The sequence below is a fragment of the Pongo abelii genome, chromosome 7, assembly GCF_028885655.2.
Source record: "Pongo abelii isolate AG06213 chromosome 7, NHGRI_mPonAbe1-v2.0_pri, whole genome shotgun sequence".
NCBI lineage: Eukaryota > Metazoa > Chordata > Mammalia > Primates > Hominidae > Pongo > Pongo abelii.
Window position 1 is genome coordinate 148385034 of NC_071992.2, and position 20815 is coordinate 148405848.

The following is a 20815-nucleotide window of genomic DNA, read 5'->3' on the forward strand; positions in this document are numbered from 1 at the left end:
ACAACATCTTTCTGGAGAAGTGGTCAAATATAAAGCAAAATAACAACAGCTGATGGAGATGACTGAATGGACAATGCTGGAGGAGATATTAATTGAAACAGCAAATTCTTTCAGTCCACAAATTGTAATGCACTGTAAGCACCTTTAGACATTGCTTCCCAAACTGTCATCCTAGAACCAGAGTTAGTTGACAGCTTTCACTGTTTCCTGAAAATATTAGAGAGATAAGGGCAATATTGTCAGTTTTCATTTAGGCTAAATGTATTAAGTTTAGATTATGTACTTCCTTCGTTTGCTGTTATATTGACTTGCTTTTTTTAATTAAACTATTCAGTAGTGGTTGTTGATGTTGCTGTCCTAAATGCCCCTTTTTGAAAAATAAAAATCAGATAACCTTATTTCAGTTCACCTCATCAATTTTACTTTTTAATCTGCTTCACGAAATGTAAAAGTCCGAGAACACGCTGCTTTATGTATTTAGAAGGAACAAAAAAGACAAACTGTCTTAATTTTTTGACAGTTTTTGAAATCTGAAATAAGTAGAGTTTATAAATGAAAAGCAACATAACATTTCTAACAAATAATGAGAAGAAAACAATTTTATTTTAGATGAAGATCGACTTTCTAGAAGAAAAAGCATTGTGGACACCGTATCCATTCAGGTGGATATTTTATCCAACAGTGTTCCTTCTGATGATGTGGTAAGTTACTGAAAGTTTATGGTAGAGTACTGTCTTGGTAGACATCATTTAAAGGAATTTTTTGCCTTCCACCCTTTCAAACAGGAGAAAATACAACTCTAAATTATCCTCAAATCAACTAAATTATTAGTAGAAATTAATCTGATTTAGCTTTGAATTTATTTATAATTTATTTTACTGAACTCATTTCAGCTGTCTGTAAAGATATATAAACCTAACATATGTTACAATGTCAGATTTCACATTATAATTTAGTGTAATAAAAGGAACTGTAAAGTATAATTTTTTTTTTTAAGAAACTTTATACAAAGGCTGTCATTAAATTAGTGGGCCCTCTAGGTCCTACTTATTTTTAAAAATTTAGGAAATGCAAATTACAGAAATAGATAGAACTATACATCCTCATGTGAAGCCAAATGCTCACTACCTTTGAAAAGTTTTAAAACTTCATCTATAAGGGAAAATGTTTTAATTATTTTGGATAGTAAGGATGTAGTTTAAGCTGTGTCAGTGAACTGTGTACTCTGTAAGGACTGTGGCTCATTTAAAACATCATAGATTTCATGCTCTCCTCCCATTTCAAAAGAGCACAAGAGTGTACCCTCCTGAGTTATAGGGGAAAAAGCAGCCAGTATTCTCTAGGACTTATTCTACACAAATCACCAGAGAATTTTTTCATAGTCAAGTAAAAATGCCAAAATGCCAGCATGTCAAGTCAACCTCCACCTTGTGGTTTATCCGTTGTTTGCCTTCCTAAGTATTTTATTATTTCTCATTAGTACAATATGCATAATTAAAAGAATATCCACATAGGGAAAGGGAAAGGAAATTAGCTGAATTTATGCTTTCTCAAGCCTCCCTCCTACCCCCTTACGATTCCTATTGATTTATTTGTCTTCAGGTACTAAACCTATTTGGTGGCCAGAGTACAGCCAACTGACTTACGTTTTCTATGCCATTCAGCTCCCTATTACATAGAAGTTATCAGTTTTGTTAAGAACTTATCAGCACGGCATCAAGAGTAGTTGAAGAAGCACTTAGTGTTCATTTTGAAACTCAACGCATTAAGGCTAAAGTTTCTTACCAATTTAAGACTTAATAACAAACTTTCCCAAATTCACCTCTTTCTTCAGAGCTATTTAATTTATACACTCCTTACCAGTAAGAAGAGTATCTTGCTAGTTCTGTCTTTTAATGATTATGGATTTGCCGCTATTACCTTTCTAGGGAAGAAATTCATCCAAAGTCTTAGATTATAAACTTAATTTTGTTAAGGGAACGCTATGTGTTATTGACTGGTATTTTCACCTTTCTCCTTTTGTTAACTATTCTTACTTCTTTCAAAAATATATAGCGAACACTTGAAACTGTTGGAAAGAGTCAGTCTATTTTGATAAAATCAACTGAAAAAAACATTTGCATAAAGACTCAATGTAGGGGAAAGATTCTTGACACAAATCTTACATTAAAAGTCTGTTAATATTTTTATTAACTTTTACAAGATCCTGTTGTTTTTCATTTACTATAAGTGCTAAGTCAAATATGCCTCACACCAAGCATCTGAAAAGTTAAGTACACTTTAGTGTCACATTTACTTGAGCACATTTGAGTTTCGGACTCATTTACCATTGTGGAATCTGCTTTTGGATATTAGAGATGTTTGTTCAAATACCAGAAGACAGAATAATACTATCTTCTAGGCTAAAACTAATTAATTACTTTCATATAATGGACAGGAGAAATTCACATCAGATAGTTATTTTACTAGTTAATGGTGCAGCAGAATATCAAACTATTTTCTTAAAATGAATCAGGTAAGAACATTGCTCATAAAAAATAACTTTTTTATTTGGTCAAAATTATTTATAGTTTTATATGTATAATCCTAGTTTATCCTCAGATGTATTTGCTTTTGCTTTTTGAACTTATAATTTTAAAAAAAAGAGAGAGAGTCAGAAGGTTGTTTAGATGGAAACCATAACAAACTTCTGTTTCCCTAAACTCAAATTGTTACTCTAGTCTATTGAAATACCTGGTCCACTTGAGATGTGCCAGTTCTGACATTTGCAATTCCAACCTTGGCCTACTGAGAATCATTTGGTGAACTTTTTCTAAAAGTTGCCATATATAAAAAGATGTATATTATTATTTCTTCTAAATAATACATTATTTCTTCTAAAAATGTACTGATGCCATAAAATGTATTATTGATATTTTTATCATAAAGCAGTTGATTTTATACCTTTTACATATCTCAAAGCAAGAGGGAGATTTGAGAGACCAAGGTAAAAGGTATTTTTAGAGTATAAATTTGTGGTTGACTTTAGAGGAATGCTTCCCAATGCATATATATGCACACCACACATATATATGCATATATGTATGTATACACACACATTTTTATAACGATACCTAACTTAATGTATTCAAGAAGATAAATGACTAAAATAGAACAGAGGCATCTCTGTCTTCTGAGATAAAATTATCAGCTTGACTAATAGAATAAAGCACTATAGGCATGATTTTTTGCTTCCTTATATATGCATAACTGATATGAGTAAAACCTGAAATCACCACACTACTCTTCTCTCTAAAAGCTTATAGTAAGTGCTTGATTATTTAAGGGCATGGGTAGGATGTTATATATATTAAATTTTGAGTATATATTAAATTTTTTGATACAAAATTAAGTCACTGGTTGACTGTAAAAGATTGTTTTTTCTAGCACAAATAACAGATCTTTGTTTTATATCCATGTACTCCTGCCTTTTTTCCCCAAATACAACTGGAGAAACTTGTGTGTATGCTAGCATCTAGTCAATATTAGTCACACTCTGTGGTGCTAGATGCTATCAAATTACTATGATATTAGTAGACGTGACATAGCAACTACTATAATTAGAAAAAATGAATGGCAGATTTTATGTAGGCCCAAGGGCGTTATATAGTCTAGGTTAGTGTTGTAGATCATAGATAAAGCAAAAGTCATAGATTATAAAGGGAATGTTGAAATTCCTTTAGGATGGTGCCTTTGCACCACTTCTCTATAACTCCAACATAACCAGTTTTCCCTCTAGAGTTGGAACAGATTGTACTTTAGTAGATCACCAAATAAAGTACGTAGCTTGTATTTACCAGCTATGGTATATAAAAATATGAATCATTAAATGCTAGTATAAAGCAGTTAGTCTTGAAAAAAAAAAAAAAAAAGATCCACAAAAGGGATGAGTGGGAGATAAGATTGAAGCAAAATTATAGAAAGTTGTATACCAGGCTGAGGGCTTTGTATGTCACTTCACAGGAGGTAGGTAAACACCGAAATTTAGTCAGTGTCATTATTAGAGTTGTGCTTTCATAAAAAGAACCTCTCAAGTGTGACAAGGCTAAATTAGAAAGAAGAGACTGGAGGTAGAGGCCAGTTAGGAGATCCTTGTAATAATCCACAGTTGATGGAATGAGGATCTAGAGTAGCCAGGCTGGAGGTAACAGAGAGAGACAGGAGGGCAGGAGTACTCTACTTTAAAGTAGAATGAATAGGACCAACAAATGACTTAAAGGGATTTAAAGAAAGGAGACGTTAAAAAAAAGAAAAAAAGTAGACACTGATGGCATGACTTAGGGGTTCTTTTTATGTTTCTTTGTTTGTTTGTTTTTTGAGACGGAGTCTTGCTCTGTCACCCAGGCTGGAGTGCAGCGGCGCTATCTCGGCTCACTGCAAGCTCCGCCTCCCAGGTTCACGCCATTCTCCTGCCTCAGCCTCCTGAGTAGCTGGGACTACAGGCGCCGGCCACCACGCCCGGCTAATTTTTTGTATTTTTAGTAGGGACGGGGTTTCACCATGTTAGCCAGCATGGTCTCAATCTCCTGACCTCGTGATCCACCCGCCTCGGCCTCCCAAAGTGCTGGGTTTACAGGCGTGAGCCACCACGCCTGGCCGACTTGGGGGTTCTTGATGCTAGGAAGCTGCATCATAATTATCTGAATTAAGGCAAACAGGGACAAAAAGAGAAGAGTTAGTAGGGTAAGGTATTTTAGCTCTTTACTTATCTGAGATTGACAGGTAAGAAGTAAAAATTATATGTATCAAGAATGCTGACCTTCTAACTTCTCCCATGTTCTTTTTCCTGTACTGTAGTTGTGTCTCAAAAGTCAGAAGCTCCTAGCCAGTTCTAAGAACAAAAGCAATTCCTTTTTTTCACTGAAGTATTAGAATGCTTATAAGTACAAATAATTGACCAGCCAGAGCCTAATCTTATATGTCTGCTCCGAATATCTAGAACAAAACAACTGAAGATTCCCAAGTTTAATCTGACTTCAACTAGAAATATGAAGCTCAGTAGCAAAACTGAGGGAGTGGAACTCTTGCTGCTTGATTTCCAGCTAAAGCCTTTGTATTACAGAGAAGCTAAGGTGCAGAGAATGAAGTCTTTTGCTTTCATTAGTCTTGCTGCCTTAGACTTAGCAAAAGAAGCTCATGAGCTAAAATTAGGGATGACCAGATTCCCAGGCAAGTACTCATGTATCGTTTCTTAATTTTTATTCAGAGATACTATAGGAACTGGATATATTATTTATCCTAAAAATGTGCTGATGCCATAAAATGTATTACTGACTTTTTTATCATAAAGCAGTTGATTTCATACCTTTTTACGTATCTCAAAGCAAGAGAGACTTGAAAGACATAAGTTAAAAGGATAGTTTCGGAGATTATACATTGGTGGTTAACTTTAGAGAAATACTTCCCAAAGTAGTGGTTCTTACTTTTAAATCATTTAAAATCTTAGTTTTACTTTTGATTTGTAAACTGTGTGTGGTACCAAAATCATAGAGACTGTAGAGTACTTAGTTGTTTTTTATCACGTGGCTAAAAATGTATTTATGTATAATCTCAGCCTTCACTGTCTCAGAGCATTGTTTACTACAACACAGTGTTCAGTCAGTGGGACTCAAATCTTCTTGTACATCACAGTACTGGAGACTGAGTTCTGTAACTCAAGGGTGGTTTTGTTGCCTAGGGTATGTTAATTATTGCAGTCTAATGCTAATCTATAGACTTATTTTGGGGAACCCCTGCAGTAAGCCATTGTTAGAACCAATGAAAAAGTGGAGATTATTTGGTACTGTGGAGTATAATCACAGCTCACAGCTCGGACCCAACACAAAGAAGAAAACAAATCTGAAAAACTTCTTAGATGACTTGTAACTAGGTAAATGTATTATTTATACTGACCCTTTTTAACTCTCAATTTCACTTATCACTTTTCTCTAGGTTAGTAACACTGAAGAAATCACTTTTGAAGCATTGAAGAAAGCAATTGGTGAGATATTTTGCACTTGTTAGTACTACCAATATTTAACTTATCTTTATCTGCTGCTTTTTTCAATGACAGAATACGTAGAGGGGACATTACAAAAACAAAACCAAAGAAACTTGTTGGCTTCTGTAGAAATGTATCATTTATTTAGCTACATGTTTTAGGCTTCAGAATTGTCTTGTCCCTTCAGGGTCATATTCCTGAACAAACAGACACAATTATGGCAGTGATATAAAAGAAGACATTTATTAATTTACTTTCTCACAAAGTTTGGCCAGACCATACATCATCATAAGACCAAGAAAATTCCTTTCCAAATTGTGGTGAATAAATGGAAAAGGCTACAACAACATGGTTCCAAATGACCCCATTCTTATTTCAGTTATTCCGCTTAGTACCAAGATTCAATTTAGCAAATATTTTATGTAGTACCTCATATGTGCAAGAACATAGTTGTATAAAAGAATCATCCTTCAGGAAGGACCGTGAAGTAGTTCGACTTGTAGGAAGCTCCCATTCCCTTGCCATTTTTTGGTAAGAGAGACAAAGGCATTCTGTGAAAGAGAATCTTGTGCTGTGTAGTTTTAACCCTTAGATTTTTTGGGTTTTGTGTGTGTGTGTGTGTGTGTGTGCTTTCTAGCCTTAAACAAGACATTTCATGGATGTTAGGCCTTTTTATTTTTTTCTTATAAAAGCCCTGTAAATTGCCCTTAATTTTGGATGATATATCATTAGCTCTTAATGGTCATTGACTGGGTTCTGTGAAATTATGTATTCCCTTTAATGAGTCTTTATAAATATTTGTATAGATACCAGTGGAACGGAAGAACAGGAAAAGGAAAAGAGGCGTCTTGTGATAGAGAAATTTCAGAAAGCACCTTTTGAAGAAATAGCAGCACAGTGTGAATCCAAAGTAAGTGAAAAAACGGTGAAGGGATTGTGGGTGGACTGTTGTTTTGTGGAAACTCTTACTTGGTGATTGGTTGATAAGTTCCAAGCTTTAGTCAAATCAACAGAACACAGGAAAATATATCAGATAAGGACTGAAAACTCTGAAGGCATATCTATGAGGCCTAAATAATTTCTTTGTGTGATGTAAGCTGATGGAAATGGTGGAACTGTTTTCCCAAATTAAGTATTAGTGATTGTTGTAGTTTTGATAGTTTTTTGCAGTGGTTTTCCATGATTTTGCTGCAGGTATCTTGTTTTATGTGTTTGTTGATTTGTTTTTAACATTGAGACTAGGAAAGGGAAAAAAAGACAATGTTTACATTAAATTCTAATAGATAAGACAGATCAAACCAAAACATTAAAGCATTGTGTACTTAATAATTAATCAGCTTAATAGTCACAATTATACTTTGTCTCTTAAATTACATTGATATTATTATATATAGATACTTAGAAAATAAACCATTCTCAACGTTTTTTTCTTTTTTGCAGGCAAATTTGCTTCATGATAGACTTGCCCAAATATTGGAACTCACCATACGGTAAGGGTTTTGTTATCGCAATAGCAATAACACACACACACACGAATAGAAACTGTCAGACCCCTATGAATTTGTGGTTCATTATGTTTAAGTTATGATGTTAAAGTAATGCTTTTCATTTAGGATTAACATAAGATCATATAGGTGATCCTTTGCTTAATAGTGATTCTGTTTTTTAGGCAGAGTCTGATACCCTTTCTTGACTAGTTGTCCTCTAGCTTTTTAGCTTCTTTTTTAGATTATTCATTCCTTCCTGATGATCTCTTAAGTACATCTGGACCCATATTGAAAGACCCATATTCTAATATTATGCTTAATTAGGAAATTGCTCATATTGAATCGTTTTGTCCTGCAGAAACTGCATTTTAATATGTCAGCCTCATGGTTCTTTTCAGGGCAGTAATAAGTCTACTTATGCAGATGGCTCATTTGAATTATTGAACTTTCCTTTAGTTTTTTTACATCATACTCATTTGAGTTCTGTTGTGAATTATTATGCTCTTCAATTATCCTATGTCTATACATTAATAAGAAATGTAGCACCTGAAGGAAGGAGAGGCAAACTCTAGGTTCCATCTAAAGAAGGAACTTCCACATAGTCTTACATTGACTTCAGTGTGGAAACCTGCCTTTGTGAGAGGTGGCCAGTAGAGATGTCTATGCTTCTGGAAATTTTTTCTATATCTGCCATATCTTTTATATTTTTAACTTGATTCATTAAGTCTGTTTTGCTTCAACCCTGTATTATATTAATATTAGAGACAGGTAAATGCTCTAGGCCACTTGCTTTTTTGTTTGTCTTTTTTCTGCTTTCATAAGCAAGGCACATTTTTGTCATTATATATCTTACTCGAGACATTTCCCTCCCATTCCTGCTACACTCTCTAAGTTGAGAATCACTCATTTACCAAATTTAAGAACAGAAAATCAGACTAAAATATTCAATATGTGCTAGACAAGGGGTCCCCAACCCTCAGTCCAGAGACCTGTACTGGCCCATGGCCTATTAGGAACCAGGCTCCACAGCAGGAGGTGAGCGGCGGGCAAGCGAACATTACTGTCTGAGCTCCGCTTCTTGTCAGATCAGTGCGGCATTAGATTCTCATAGGAGCAGGAACCCTGTTGTGAACTGCTCATGCAAGGGATCTAGGTTGCATGCTCCTTATGGGAATCTAATGCCTGATGATCTGAGGTGGATCAGTTTCATCCTGAAATCATCCCCCCAGTCCCCATCCTTGGAAAAACTGTCTTCCACAAAACTGGTCCCTGGTGCCAAAAAGGTCGGGGACTGTTGTGCTAGACTTAGGATTCAATTAAAATTGCTGGGTATGGGCATTTACTTCTTTGATGACTAAATGTCAAACATTTAATAGTAAATGTCTACTCTGTACTTGATCTTATGCTACATGGTTTATATCTATTATTTCTGCTAATCCTCACCATAGCCCTGAAAGCTAGTAGATACTATTTTTTTTTTTTTTATTTTTCACGTGAAAGACACCAAGGCTTAGAGAAAAGTAAAATAACTTGCTGAAGGTCATACAGCTAGTGAGTGGCAAAGTCAAAATTCAAATCCATAACTGATGTTCTTAAAAGGAATGTTGCTAGAGATCACCATATTACATTTAGTCAAACTAACATAACTATATGAATTTAATATTTTAGAATAAGTATTATAACTAATTCTGTTTAATTGGTACCACAACTACTACTAATACTTACCTTCATTGAACAGTTGCTACTAATAATTAACATTTTTAAACACCTATGTTGTTCTAAGCACTGTGCTAAATGTATTATTTTATTTAGTATCTGCAACAGACTCTAACAAACAGTGATTATTCTCATTTTACATGTTTATAAACAGAGATACATGGAAGTTAGGTAACTTATACAGGGTCACCTATTTAGGAAGCAGTAGCTCTGGAATAGCTTATGGAGAAACTAAATAGACTTTATAGAAATGTGTCTTCAGAGTTTTCAGGTCCTGTCTGATACATTTTCTCTTGTTAATTTGCCTCACCCTAACCATTAGACAGTGGAAAGAGTTTGTATTCTCCATAAAAGAAACCGAACACACAATATTATACTTCGCTCCCACTGTTCTTTCATTTACATTTTAACCATACCTGAGTATGGTTTAAAAAAAACAAGAAAGGCAAAGAAGCAGTAAAATACAGTGAGAATAAGCAGCCTCACAGATAACCCAGTTATTGGAATTAGTAGAAAAGGCCCTTAGAACACCACACACCCATACCCCCCACCCAGGCCCCACACACACGTCAAAGAATTTAAAGGACAAGATACATATAGTTTGGAGAGAAATGTGTGTGACACTGCTTATTCTCACAATAGTTTCCTGTTTCTTTGCATTATAATTGCAAATTTTAATGTTCCTCTCATAAGAGTACTAAAACATAACTAACAAGACAAAAGTGCAGAAAGGATATAAGATTTGAACCATTTCAGTCAATTTAAGTGGCCTTTAGAAAACACAATGCTAGGCAAATACAGAATATATATTCTTTTGAAGTGCACATACAACATTCACAAAATAGATAAATGTGGGACTATAACAAGTGTAAGTAAATGTCAGGAAACTGACATGTTAAGACATCATGTTGAGTATGTTCTCTTGCCACAAAAAAAATTACAATGCATTAACACATATCTAGAAAAATTTCAAATATCTGGAAATTAAAAGACACCCATACCTCAAAGAAGAAATGACAGGACAAATTAGAAAACATTTTAAACTGAAAATACCTATCAAAGTTTTGTAAGATGAAGCTAAAATCGTGCTCAGGAGCAAGTTTATATGTTTAGATGCTTTTGCTTGCAAAGAAGAGAGATCTGAAAGCAGTGAATTAATGACTTTTGATGAGACATTAGAGAAAGAACAACAACATAAGCTAAACTAAGTATATCAGAAGTCAATGAAACAGAAAATAGGCAAACAATAGAAAATATTAACAAACCTAAAAGTTTGTTCTTTGAAATGGTTGATAAAATTGGTACACCTCTAGTCAGTGTTAAGGAAGAAAAAGAGAGAAAACACAGATTACCAATATTATAAATAAAAAAGAATTATAGATAATAAAGGAATGTTATACACAATTTTATGACAATAAATTCAACAATTTAGATGAAATGGGCAAAAATTATTGAAAGTCAAAACTAACTAAAATTGACACAAAAAGTAGTAAAACATCCAAATAACCCTATAACTGTTGAAATAGATTTGCAATTTAAAAGCATCCTACAATAAAATGCATTTAACTTCACTGCTTACTTTTATCATACATTTAGGTAAGAAATAATACCAGTTTCATATATATTCAGGAAACAAAGGAGGTAGAAACATTTTCTAACTCATGAGGCCAGTATAACTTCAACACTAAAATGAGACAAGGATATTTTAACAAAAATGAAATTATAGACAAGTCACAGAAATCTTTATCAAAATGTTAGCAAATGTATAAAACTGATGATATGGCCTAAATAAATGGGGTTACTATGAGGAAAGCAAGATCAGTTTTACATTAGAAAATTGATCAGTCAGCAAAATTCACCACATTAACATAGTAAGAAAGCAAAGTTGCATGATCACACCAGTGGCAGGAAAAAAAACATTTGAAAAAGCTCAATGTTCATTTAAGACAAAAATTATCAGAAAATTTGGAATAGAAGGGAACTTAATCTGATAAAGAGTAATTATAAAAAATCTATTGCTGATGTTATGTATAATGGTGAAAGTCTGATGCCTTTCACCTAAAACTGGGTCAGGGATGTCTACTCTCACCATGTCAACATTGTATTGAAAGTCTTAGGTAAGTAAAGTAAAAAAAGGAAAAATATGAGAAAGGAAGAAATAAAATTATCTTTTCACAGATGACATGGTTGTGTATGTGGAAAATCTTAAGTAATCAAGAAAAAAAAACCCTACTAGAGTTAATACATGAATTAAATGAATTTTAGTAAGGTCACAGGATTCAGAGTATTCAAGGTCAGTATTCAAAATTCAGTTGTATATCTATGTGTTAACAACAAACAATTGCAAGAGTAAATTTTTAAACATAGCTTTAAAAAAATTAGCCATAATTTAACAGTATGTAAGATTTCTGTTATGAATATAAAACATGAATGAGAGAAATTAACACCTAAACAAAGGAGAGATATACCATGTTCATGGATTGAAGGACTAAATATTGTTTATATGCTGTTTCTTTCAAGTTGATCTGTAGCTTCAATAAAATCCCAGTCAAAACCCCAACAGACTTTTTTTTGTAAAAACGTATAAATTGATTTTAAAATTCAGAGTGCAAAGGACCTGGAATAGCTAAACTGTTTTGGAAAGGAAAAATAAAGTTGAAGAATTTACACTGCCTAATTTCAATACTTGATTTATAAAGCCAGAGTAGTCAAGACATTATTGGTATAAGAGTACACAAAGAGATCAAGATAACAGAATGGAGAGTCCTATCAAAAACTTAAGTGATTTTTGATAAAGGAATCAAAACAATTTAATGAGGAAAAGAAAATATTTTCAACAGAAGTCCTGGAACAACTAGATAAGCTAAAAGAAAAATACTAAACTCAATCCCTACCTTCCACCAAACACAAACATTAATTATTAAGTTAGGTAATCAATGTCTATGTAAAAGCTAAAACCAAAATTTCTAAAAGAAAACATAGGAAAGAGTCCTCTCAGTCTTAAAATGAGCAAAAAGTTTTCTTAGGACACACAAAGTACTAAACAAAATTGGTAAATTGGTCTTCATCCAAATTAAAAACTTACCCTTAAAAGACTCCAGTAAGAAAATGAAAAGGCAGACCACAAACTGAGAAAATACAGTATACACAATACCAATATCTGATAAAGAACCCCTACAACTGAAAAATAAAAAGACAATTTTCAATGACCAAGACAGTGGATGTTTTACAAAAGGAATGTTTGAATCTCCAGTAAGCATGTGTAAAAGTGTTTAAAATCATTAGTTAACAAGGAAATGCAAATTTAAATAAGATACCATTTTGTGCCCAATAAAATGAGAGAATTGAGTATATTCACAAAAAGACATATGTGAATGTTTATGACAGTTTTATTCACAGTTGCCAAATGTCCATTAGCATGAGAACAGACAAATGGTGATAATATAATGAAATACTATTCAGCAATAAAAAGGAACACAATTTTTGGGATAAATCTAAAAAACATATTAAGTAACAGAAATCAGACATAAAAGAAGATAGTTTGTTGGACTGTTCATAGAGCCTGTATAGACCATTTACGTGAAGTTTAAGAACAAGCACCACTAATCTTCAGTGATAGAGATCAGAACATAGTTGTTGCAAGTGGATGTATGTGTATGGGTATGTCAGAGTGGGGAGAAATTGACTGGTTAGGGACATGAAACATTTTGGGGGTGATTGAAAGTGTTCAGTATCTCTTGAACCCAGGAGGCAGAGGTTGCAGTGAGCCAAGATCACACCATTGCACTCCAGCCTGGGTGACAAGTAAAACTCCATCTCAAAAAAAAAAAAAGAAAAGAAAGTGTTCATTATCTCTATTGGGCTATGATTTACATGGGTGTGATTTACATGAGTGTATACATTTGTCAATTTTTGTCAAACAGTACTCTTAAGATCAGTTTATTTCATTCTGTGAAAATTATCCCTTAATAAAAAATTTAAGTGTATTGTAAATACTGGAAAAATTGCAAAATTATTGTTAGTTACCAAAAATAGATATATCAGGAAAATATAAGAAAACCAACTGAATAACTTAACAATCGAGGACAGTTTGCAGTTAAAAATAATTATATGAAATTAATATCTGTGCATTTATTAATTAAAATGAAAACATTCTTAACCATGAGCTAATAAATTCAAAGAAGTATATAAGACTTACATGAAGAAACTATATATCTCTGAAATATGCTTAAGAATATTTATATAAATGGAAACATCTTATTCTTGAATAGGAAGTTAATATAGACATCAGTTTTCTGTAGATTAAGCTATCATTTTAGTAAGATAATTTTTTTTAAGTATTTGAACAAATGATGCTAAGGGCAATGTGAAAGAATCTACATGCAAGAGCAGTCAGGAAAATGCTGTAGAAAGAAACAAGGGAGCATTTGCCTTGCTTGGTAGAAAAACATATGACAGATCTTTGGTACTTACATTAGATTGGAGCTGCATATGGGTAAGTGGAAGAGAGGAAAATTCAAGTATAGAAGGTATCTGTGGTAAAGATAAGATTTCAGATTTTCAAGGAAAAGAGCAACTGTTGAGTTGATCTCATTTGGACAACTGCTGAACACTACTGACCAGTGAGAGGGGTTGGAGGAAGATTTCCACTTCACTTCTTTTACCAAGATAGACAACTTCACTCATTGTTCAGAAAAATACAGAAAACACTAGAATTAATACAGGAGTATTTCTTGTAATCTTGAAGTAGAGGGAAAGTTTTTCTTAGCATAACTAAAAAACTAAAAATTATAAGGAAATAATTGATTTTTTTGGTAAGGTTTTTAAGCATTTGGCAACAAAAAAAGTTGAGAATTAAATAATGAATTGGAGGAAAGCATTTGTATCATATGACAAAAGGTTAGTTTCCCAAATTGATAAGAGAAAAATATCTGAGTAGGATTAGAGGCAGTGGACTTAAATAGGCAGTTTACATTTTCAAAGAAACGTAAAATGGATACTACAAAGATACTTACCATTAATAGTAACATAAAAATTAAAAATGAAAATAAGAATGAATTACCTCCTGCCTCTCAGATTGGCAAAGCTGTTTGAAAAAGACTGACTATATCTAATATTTGTAACAATGTAAAAGGTACACTGAAATGCTGAAAGTGTAAATTGCTGGCATTCCGGCAATATGTATGTACCAAAGTCAACATTTTGAGTACACTTTGATGCAGAAATTCTACTTGTAAGACTATAAACCAAGGTGACAACCAGTCGGAATAAAATTATGTATGTGTCTAAGAACAGACTTGTTAACATTATTTATCATGATGAAAAAATGAAAATGAACCTGAATTTGTTCTCTGGATTAAATCAAGTATGATATATATATATATATATAATGAAATACCATATGAACCTGCATTTGTTCTCTGGAATAAATCAAGTATTTTATATATATATATATATATATATATATATATATATATATAAAATGAAATACCATTCTGTCATCAAAAAAGATAATATCTGTATACATGAAATAATTTTTTACTAGTGAAACAAAGCTCACAAGAATGGGTAGAGTATAATCGCATTTAAAATTGTATATACATATTTTCCAAGGAAAATGTCTGCTTTAGACTTAAAAACAGTTTGACACTACTGTAGTCTGTTTCCCATGCAGCCTTGTAGCTGGCCAGTAACTACAATGGCACTGATCGCTGCAATTAAGGAGTCTGCTTTGATATTCGCAGATAGTAGATAGAATACTCAGTGAAATGAACAGCTTGTAAGTACACCTGCTGACAATGTTTTTTTGTTCTTTTATAGTCCTCCTCCCAGTCCATCAGGAACACTGACCATTACTTCTGGGCATGCCCAATACCAATCTGTCCCAGTCTATGAGATGAAGTTTCCAGATCTGTGTGTGTACTGATTGGCTCATGAAGACCTCAGCATATGATTTGTAAAGCCTAAAAATTAAGGCCAAGCTGAGCTTTCAGGGTTTACTTAATGTGTATTAACATACGTCTTGAAAATAATGATGGAACATATCTTTAACCAAATGCTTGGCATACCATATTAGAAGTTTTGGAGCTATATATAATTTTGAGTACTTTCGAAGATAGATTTATGCCATGTTAATTTGCTTTGAGGTTCCTGTTGCCTTTTTAAGTTGAACATGTTTTGGTTTCACTTTATTCCACTGTTAAGTAGTATATTTTAAACTTTTCACAAATGTAATGTTTTTTAAAAAGTAAGCCTTCAGAGGACTGAAACTGTATAAATTGTTTATCTCTTAAACATCTACACAGCCTCTTAGATGTAGAATTTTTGTTGTTTTCTGCAAAGGCAGATACATTTAAATATATTCCTAGTCCTGGGGCTGCAAAACTGTTCGGTGGCTTTTTGTCCCCATGCTTTAGATAAGCTGGGATAGGAACCCTGCTATTCAGTTACTATAATAATATGTGATAGGCATTCCTCATCTTCTTCACAATAATAGGACATCTGTTGAATAGCATTCCTCGAATATGACCCTAAAAACGCCATACTTTTAATTGTCTGGTTCTTGTAATACTGTGTTTCCTGCCAAGAGTTTGACCATTCTGCTTGAGAAGTGTAGAGCTTACTCTTGGAGTACCAAACTGTGCAATATTTTTACATCATAAGATGTATTAGTTTACAGGCTGTGCTTTGAAATTATAGTAGTATTTTGCTGTGGCTCCATTAATTAAATGAGATATATATTTAGTGCAGAAAAAAAGACATTTAAAACAGCTATTAGTTCACCTGTGAAGAGTCTGTACATTTTGATTTCCATTAAGAGCACATTTATTTACATTTGTATATTGTTTTAAATCCTCATAGTCAAAAAATTCTCCAGATGGACTTTTAATTTGTAAGATTTGAACTGTGACTTGTACACATCTGTTTAGAATCAATTATATTATATTTGAAAAGCTGCCTGTGTTTTAACAATCAAGTGTGCTAAAGTTTGTCAATTTCAGCTGCTTTTGATTTCAGCTACCAAGATCACAGGTGCACTCTACACATACACTGACAGACCCATAACATTACATACATCTTAGTGAACTCTATCACATGGTAAAATGAACAGCTTTCTTTGTAACTCATAAAATTCTCTTAGGACATTTTTATAAAGTCACCTGTTTATAGTTCTATCTTTTCAGATTCCATTTCTTTTTACATAAAACAGCATACATATCAAAAACTGTAGCCTAGAAGACAGTTTAATTTTTGGCTTTTGTTTTTGTTTAAAAAATTGCAGTGAAGAATGGGATGTTTGTGTTTATGGCTATTTGGGCACCTTTAGTAGAAACAGAAAAAAGTAAGGAAACGATAATAGGACAAGCATACTTGAAAATTTCTGAATACTTAAACAAAAGCGCAACATCTTGAAAACCAGTCTAGTCATTGAAACCTATGAAATGACACTGAAAGATCCTGGGCTGCTTCTTAAATGTAGATCAGCAAGACTTGTTTCAGAGTGACAGTGGAGTCGTTACCACTGGAGGACTAAAGGGCCCTGTGGCAGTTGTCACTGGAACTTTGCCTCTTGATCAGGTAAAATGCTTCACCAGTCAGTAAAGCCAAGTTGTATTTTTTTTATTGCCCTTTTTTCCTTCTGTATTTTTAAAGAAGGATGTTAATTTTTGACTATATATTTTAAAAAAATCTAAGCAGGGGGACATGCAAAAACAATCATCATCCACTTGGATGTCATTTTATAGATTAACACTGTGTGCTTTTGTATGGAAAAAATATATATAATTTAATAGCATAAAAAATAAAATATATATTCATTTGCACTTATGTGAAACACAAACTTTGCTCTACAAAATTTCGTGTTTCTTAGTGATTTTAAAATGCATGTATTGCATGTAAAGGAAAACCATTACAATTAATGTTTATCACATCTTTATCTTGGTCTTTGTTGATTTGGGTTTTGTTGGGGTTTTTGTTACTGTTTTTAAATTACAGTAGGCTTCTATATATCCTGGATTTCTGAACTGGTCTTGTTGACAAGGATTCCCAAGAAATGGATCTTTTCACTGGCTGACTGTCCCATATCTGCAGGAGATTCTGCAGGAACTGGGTGTGCGCACAGTGTTGTAGCCAGTTCAGGTACTGAATATTTAGGATTTGGTGAAGTTCACTGTGTTGCTATATTTTTGTAGATAAATAAAACTCAATAAATTGTTATTCATTCTCTTTTTGCTGTATAGAGTTGCTTATATCACTCTTTCTTTCATGACGTTGAACAGTTAACATTTCAATGTTCCTCCTGTACTTGTGTTGTCTGTGATCGCTTATAGAGTTTTATTGTTACTCTTGTTTACCTGAATACCTATGTGTACATACACATACTTCCTTAATACTTCTGAACTCATTATCTTTTAGAATAATAATACTACACTTTACCAGCAGTTAACTTCTCCCTACCCAAAATGTTTTTCTTCCTGTCTGAAAATGGAACTAATTTGTCTTATTCATGCTTATATCTGTATTAAATGTAATAAAGTTAGTTTTTGAAATGTAAAAATTCACTGTGCAATTCATATGTAAGCAATAAAACAGATTACTTGTATATAAGTTCATTTTTTATAGCTATTGTTACATTTAATTAAATTTATTCAATATTTGCTTAAATTTAAAATGAATTGCTTCTTTTGAGCCCAATAGTTCAAGGCTGCAGTGAGCTAAGATCATGCCACTATACTCCAGTCTGGGTGACAAAGCATGACCCCATCTCAAAAACAAAAACTGAAGAGCTTTAGTAAAAATCAATATGCCAAGTGAATTCATTCCCATGTACATTGGAAGTATCAGAATGATAACTGCTAGTCATGACAAGACGTTGTAAGGTAAAGTTCACAGTGTGTGCTTGTGAAAGTGTAGTTGCCATCTCTGTGTGAGTCTTAATGATTGTCTTTTCAACCTTACCTCCTTGTCCTATAAATTACACAAAGCAGCTCTTAAAAAATATATATATGTATATATGTATATATGTGTATATATATGTGTATATGTATATATTATATATGTATATATGTATATATGTGTATATGTGTGTATATGTGTATATATGTGTATATATGTGTATATATATGTGTATATATATATGTACACACACACACACATACACACACATAACTCTCAGTACCCTATCCCCCCTGGTTTGCTTATTCTACCACTTACAAACATGTGCATCATAGCCTGAATGTGGTTCAGGAACCTCCTTTGTTAGGCAATGTAGCATAGCGGTGAGGAGCTCAGGCTCTTGTTCACAAATTCAGCACCACCACTACCTGAGTGACCTTAGGCCAATGACTGAACTTTGATCCGTGAAGTTCTCATCTGTAAAGTGAGTATGGTAAGTTCTGCCCTCCAAGGTTAGCTGTGAGGAGTAAGTGAACCACTTAGAAGAGGTTCCCTGTGCCATGCCTACGTGACACAGAGTAAGCATTCAATAAATGATTAATAATCATCTTTGAGTTCACTACACTGGGACATAAGCAACTGGGCAGCCCTCAGCTCTGCAGTCTTAGGCCAGCCATTCCACATTTCTGAACCTGTTTGCATGGATATAAAATGAACACTGTGTTTGCTGTGCTGTCCCATATACTTTCCTTCCAACTCTAACTTGCTGTGATCCTGTTACCTGTTCTCTCATCTGATAAAATTACTGATCTCAAGTGCCAAGTTCAAATGTATGAAAAAGCAGAGGCAAGGTGGAACATCAAACTCTGCCTCTTAGTTTTGCTGTATTCAGCCTTTTACCTGTACGTTGAATCAGAGGCAGACTCTTACAAAGGCACTGTCTTAGCCTAGGTTTCTTTAAAGCAGAGCCTGAGACAAGGTGTATATGGAGGTATTACTTTGGGAATTAATCTAACATGGAAGCAGAAAAAGCCAATTAAGAGGATTTCTTGATTGTCTCACTTGAGGTGCCTGGATAACTATTCCACTGGACATTCTAAGGAGTCTCATAAAAATAATCTCAAAACTTCCCAGGGGATGAAAAATTGAGAAAGCATTTATTATTTGGCTTCTGTTCATGGTTGAAGGTGGCCCTGTGGTCACTAACTCCCCCACATTTTTGGACTGTTTGTGCTTGAGTGCTGAGCTGTTAGCCCAAGTTTCCCATACCTCATTCTCAGGGAAGTCCTGTGCCAGAAGGCAGGAAGTACAGCAGTACAGCAAGCAGGCGGGCATTGCCGTGACTTCCATGAGACAGTCAGAGTCCGTGTGGAAATTGTTATCACAGCAGGGTCTGAAGGGATATGTGAGGATTAGAGGATGTGAAGTCAAGCAAAAGATGTCCAAGATAGCACCATCTAGTCTGGTATTTAAGAACAAGACTAAATCTGGGAGCATTTGGTTTATAATTTCATATGTCCCCCATCTTGCTCACTGGTTTTGGCCATAATACCTCTTGCACTGTTACATTTGCTGACGCTTTGCTTTTCTTATCTTACCTCACCTGCATAAAGTTGACAGCTGTACGCTTGTAGAATTCCTGATTCAAGAGACTTAAGGGCTGAAAGAATCTTAGAGTCAGGTTCATTCAAAGCTTATGTTTGACAGATGAGAACATTGAAATTCAGACTTAAAGCTGACAGTAGTCATTCACCAACTAACTTTAAACTAGTAAACTTCTGATTATGACATCAACTTTAGTATATCTGAAATTAGAAATACCGTTCTATTCCCTAATATAGGAAGAAAATATAAAAAGTAATCATCTCAAATATAATTATAAGTCATCTAAATGAATAAAGAAATTGAAATTAGGGATCCAGGGCATTCAACTCAGTGCACAGTAGGCTCCTTTAAAAAAAATGCTTTACTGAGATGTAATTGACATACCATAAAATTCACATTTTAAAGTGTACAGTTCAGTGGCTTTTAATATATTCACAAAGTGAAGCACTGATCACCACTATCTAATCCCAGAACACTTAAATCACCCAAAAAGAAACCGCATACTCCTTACCAGTCACACATTTCCCCTTCCCCACCAGGCCTTGACAGCTGCATTTCTCTAGAGACTAATGATGTTGAACATCTTTCCATGTGCTCATTGGCCATTTGTATATCTTCTTTGGAGAAATATATATTTTGAATCTTTACTTTTTGGGGGGTTGTCTTTTTATGGCTGTAGCCTCTTGTCCCTAGTCTGCACTCTTTCCAATTTTTTATTTTGCTGCCAGATACATCTTTCTGAAGTGTAGGAAACACTACTTAAAATACTTCTCAGACTTTCCTATACACAATAGGACCCAAACTTCCTTGCCCAACATTATAGGGCTTCCATCGTCGTTATAACACCAGCCTTTCTGCTTCCTGAGGAAGTGACTCTAACATGTGTCCTGTTTTGGATGTGTTAAATTTAAGGTGCCTGGGGAGCATCCAAGTAACATATACTAGCATGAGGTTGAATATTCAGGCCTGGAATTCAGAGATTTGGTAATGATTCAGAAGTCAAAAGAATATTGACAATAATTAAAACTGAAAATGAATGAGCGTGTCCCGAGGAAGAGAGGGTTTGTGACTTGTGAAAAGCTGCTGGCCCCAC

General features: G+C 33.9%; 1 protein-coding gene across 5 annotated transcripts in view; it reads left to right on the plus strand.

The window, feature by feature from the left end:
* Nucleotides 1-17779, plus strand: part of EFR3A (EFR3 homolog A) — a 109601-nt gene extending 91822 nt beyond the window's left edge. For all 5 annotated transcript variants that reach the window (XM_002819435.6, XM_024251081.3, XM_054518827.2 and 2 more), the window contains 5 exons: nt 610-701; nt 5971-6019; nt 6826-6929; nt 7460-7509; nt 15043-17779. In XM_002819435.6, the coding sequence (XP_002819481.3) occupies nt 610-701; nt 5971-6019; nt 6826-6929; nt 7460-7509; nt 15043-15148 (401 nt within the window). In that variant the 3' untranslated portion in view covers nt 15149-17779. The remainder of the gene's footprint in view (nt 1-609; nt 702-5970; nt 6020-6825; nt 6930-7459; nt 7510-15042) is intronic.
* Nucleotides 17780-20815: the final 3036 nt, after the last annotated feature.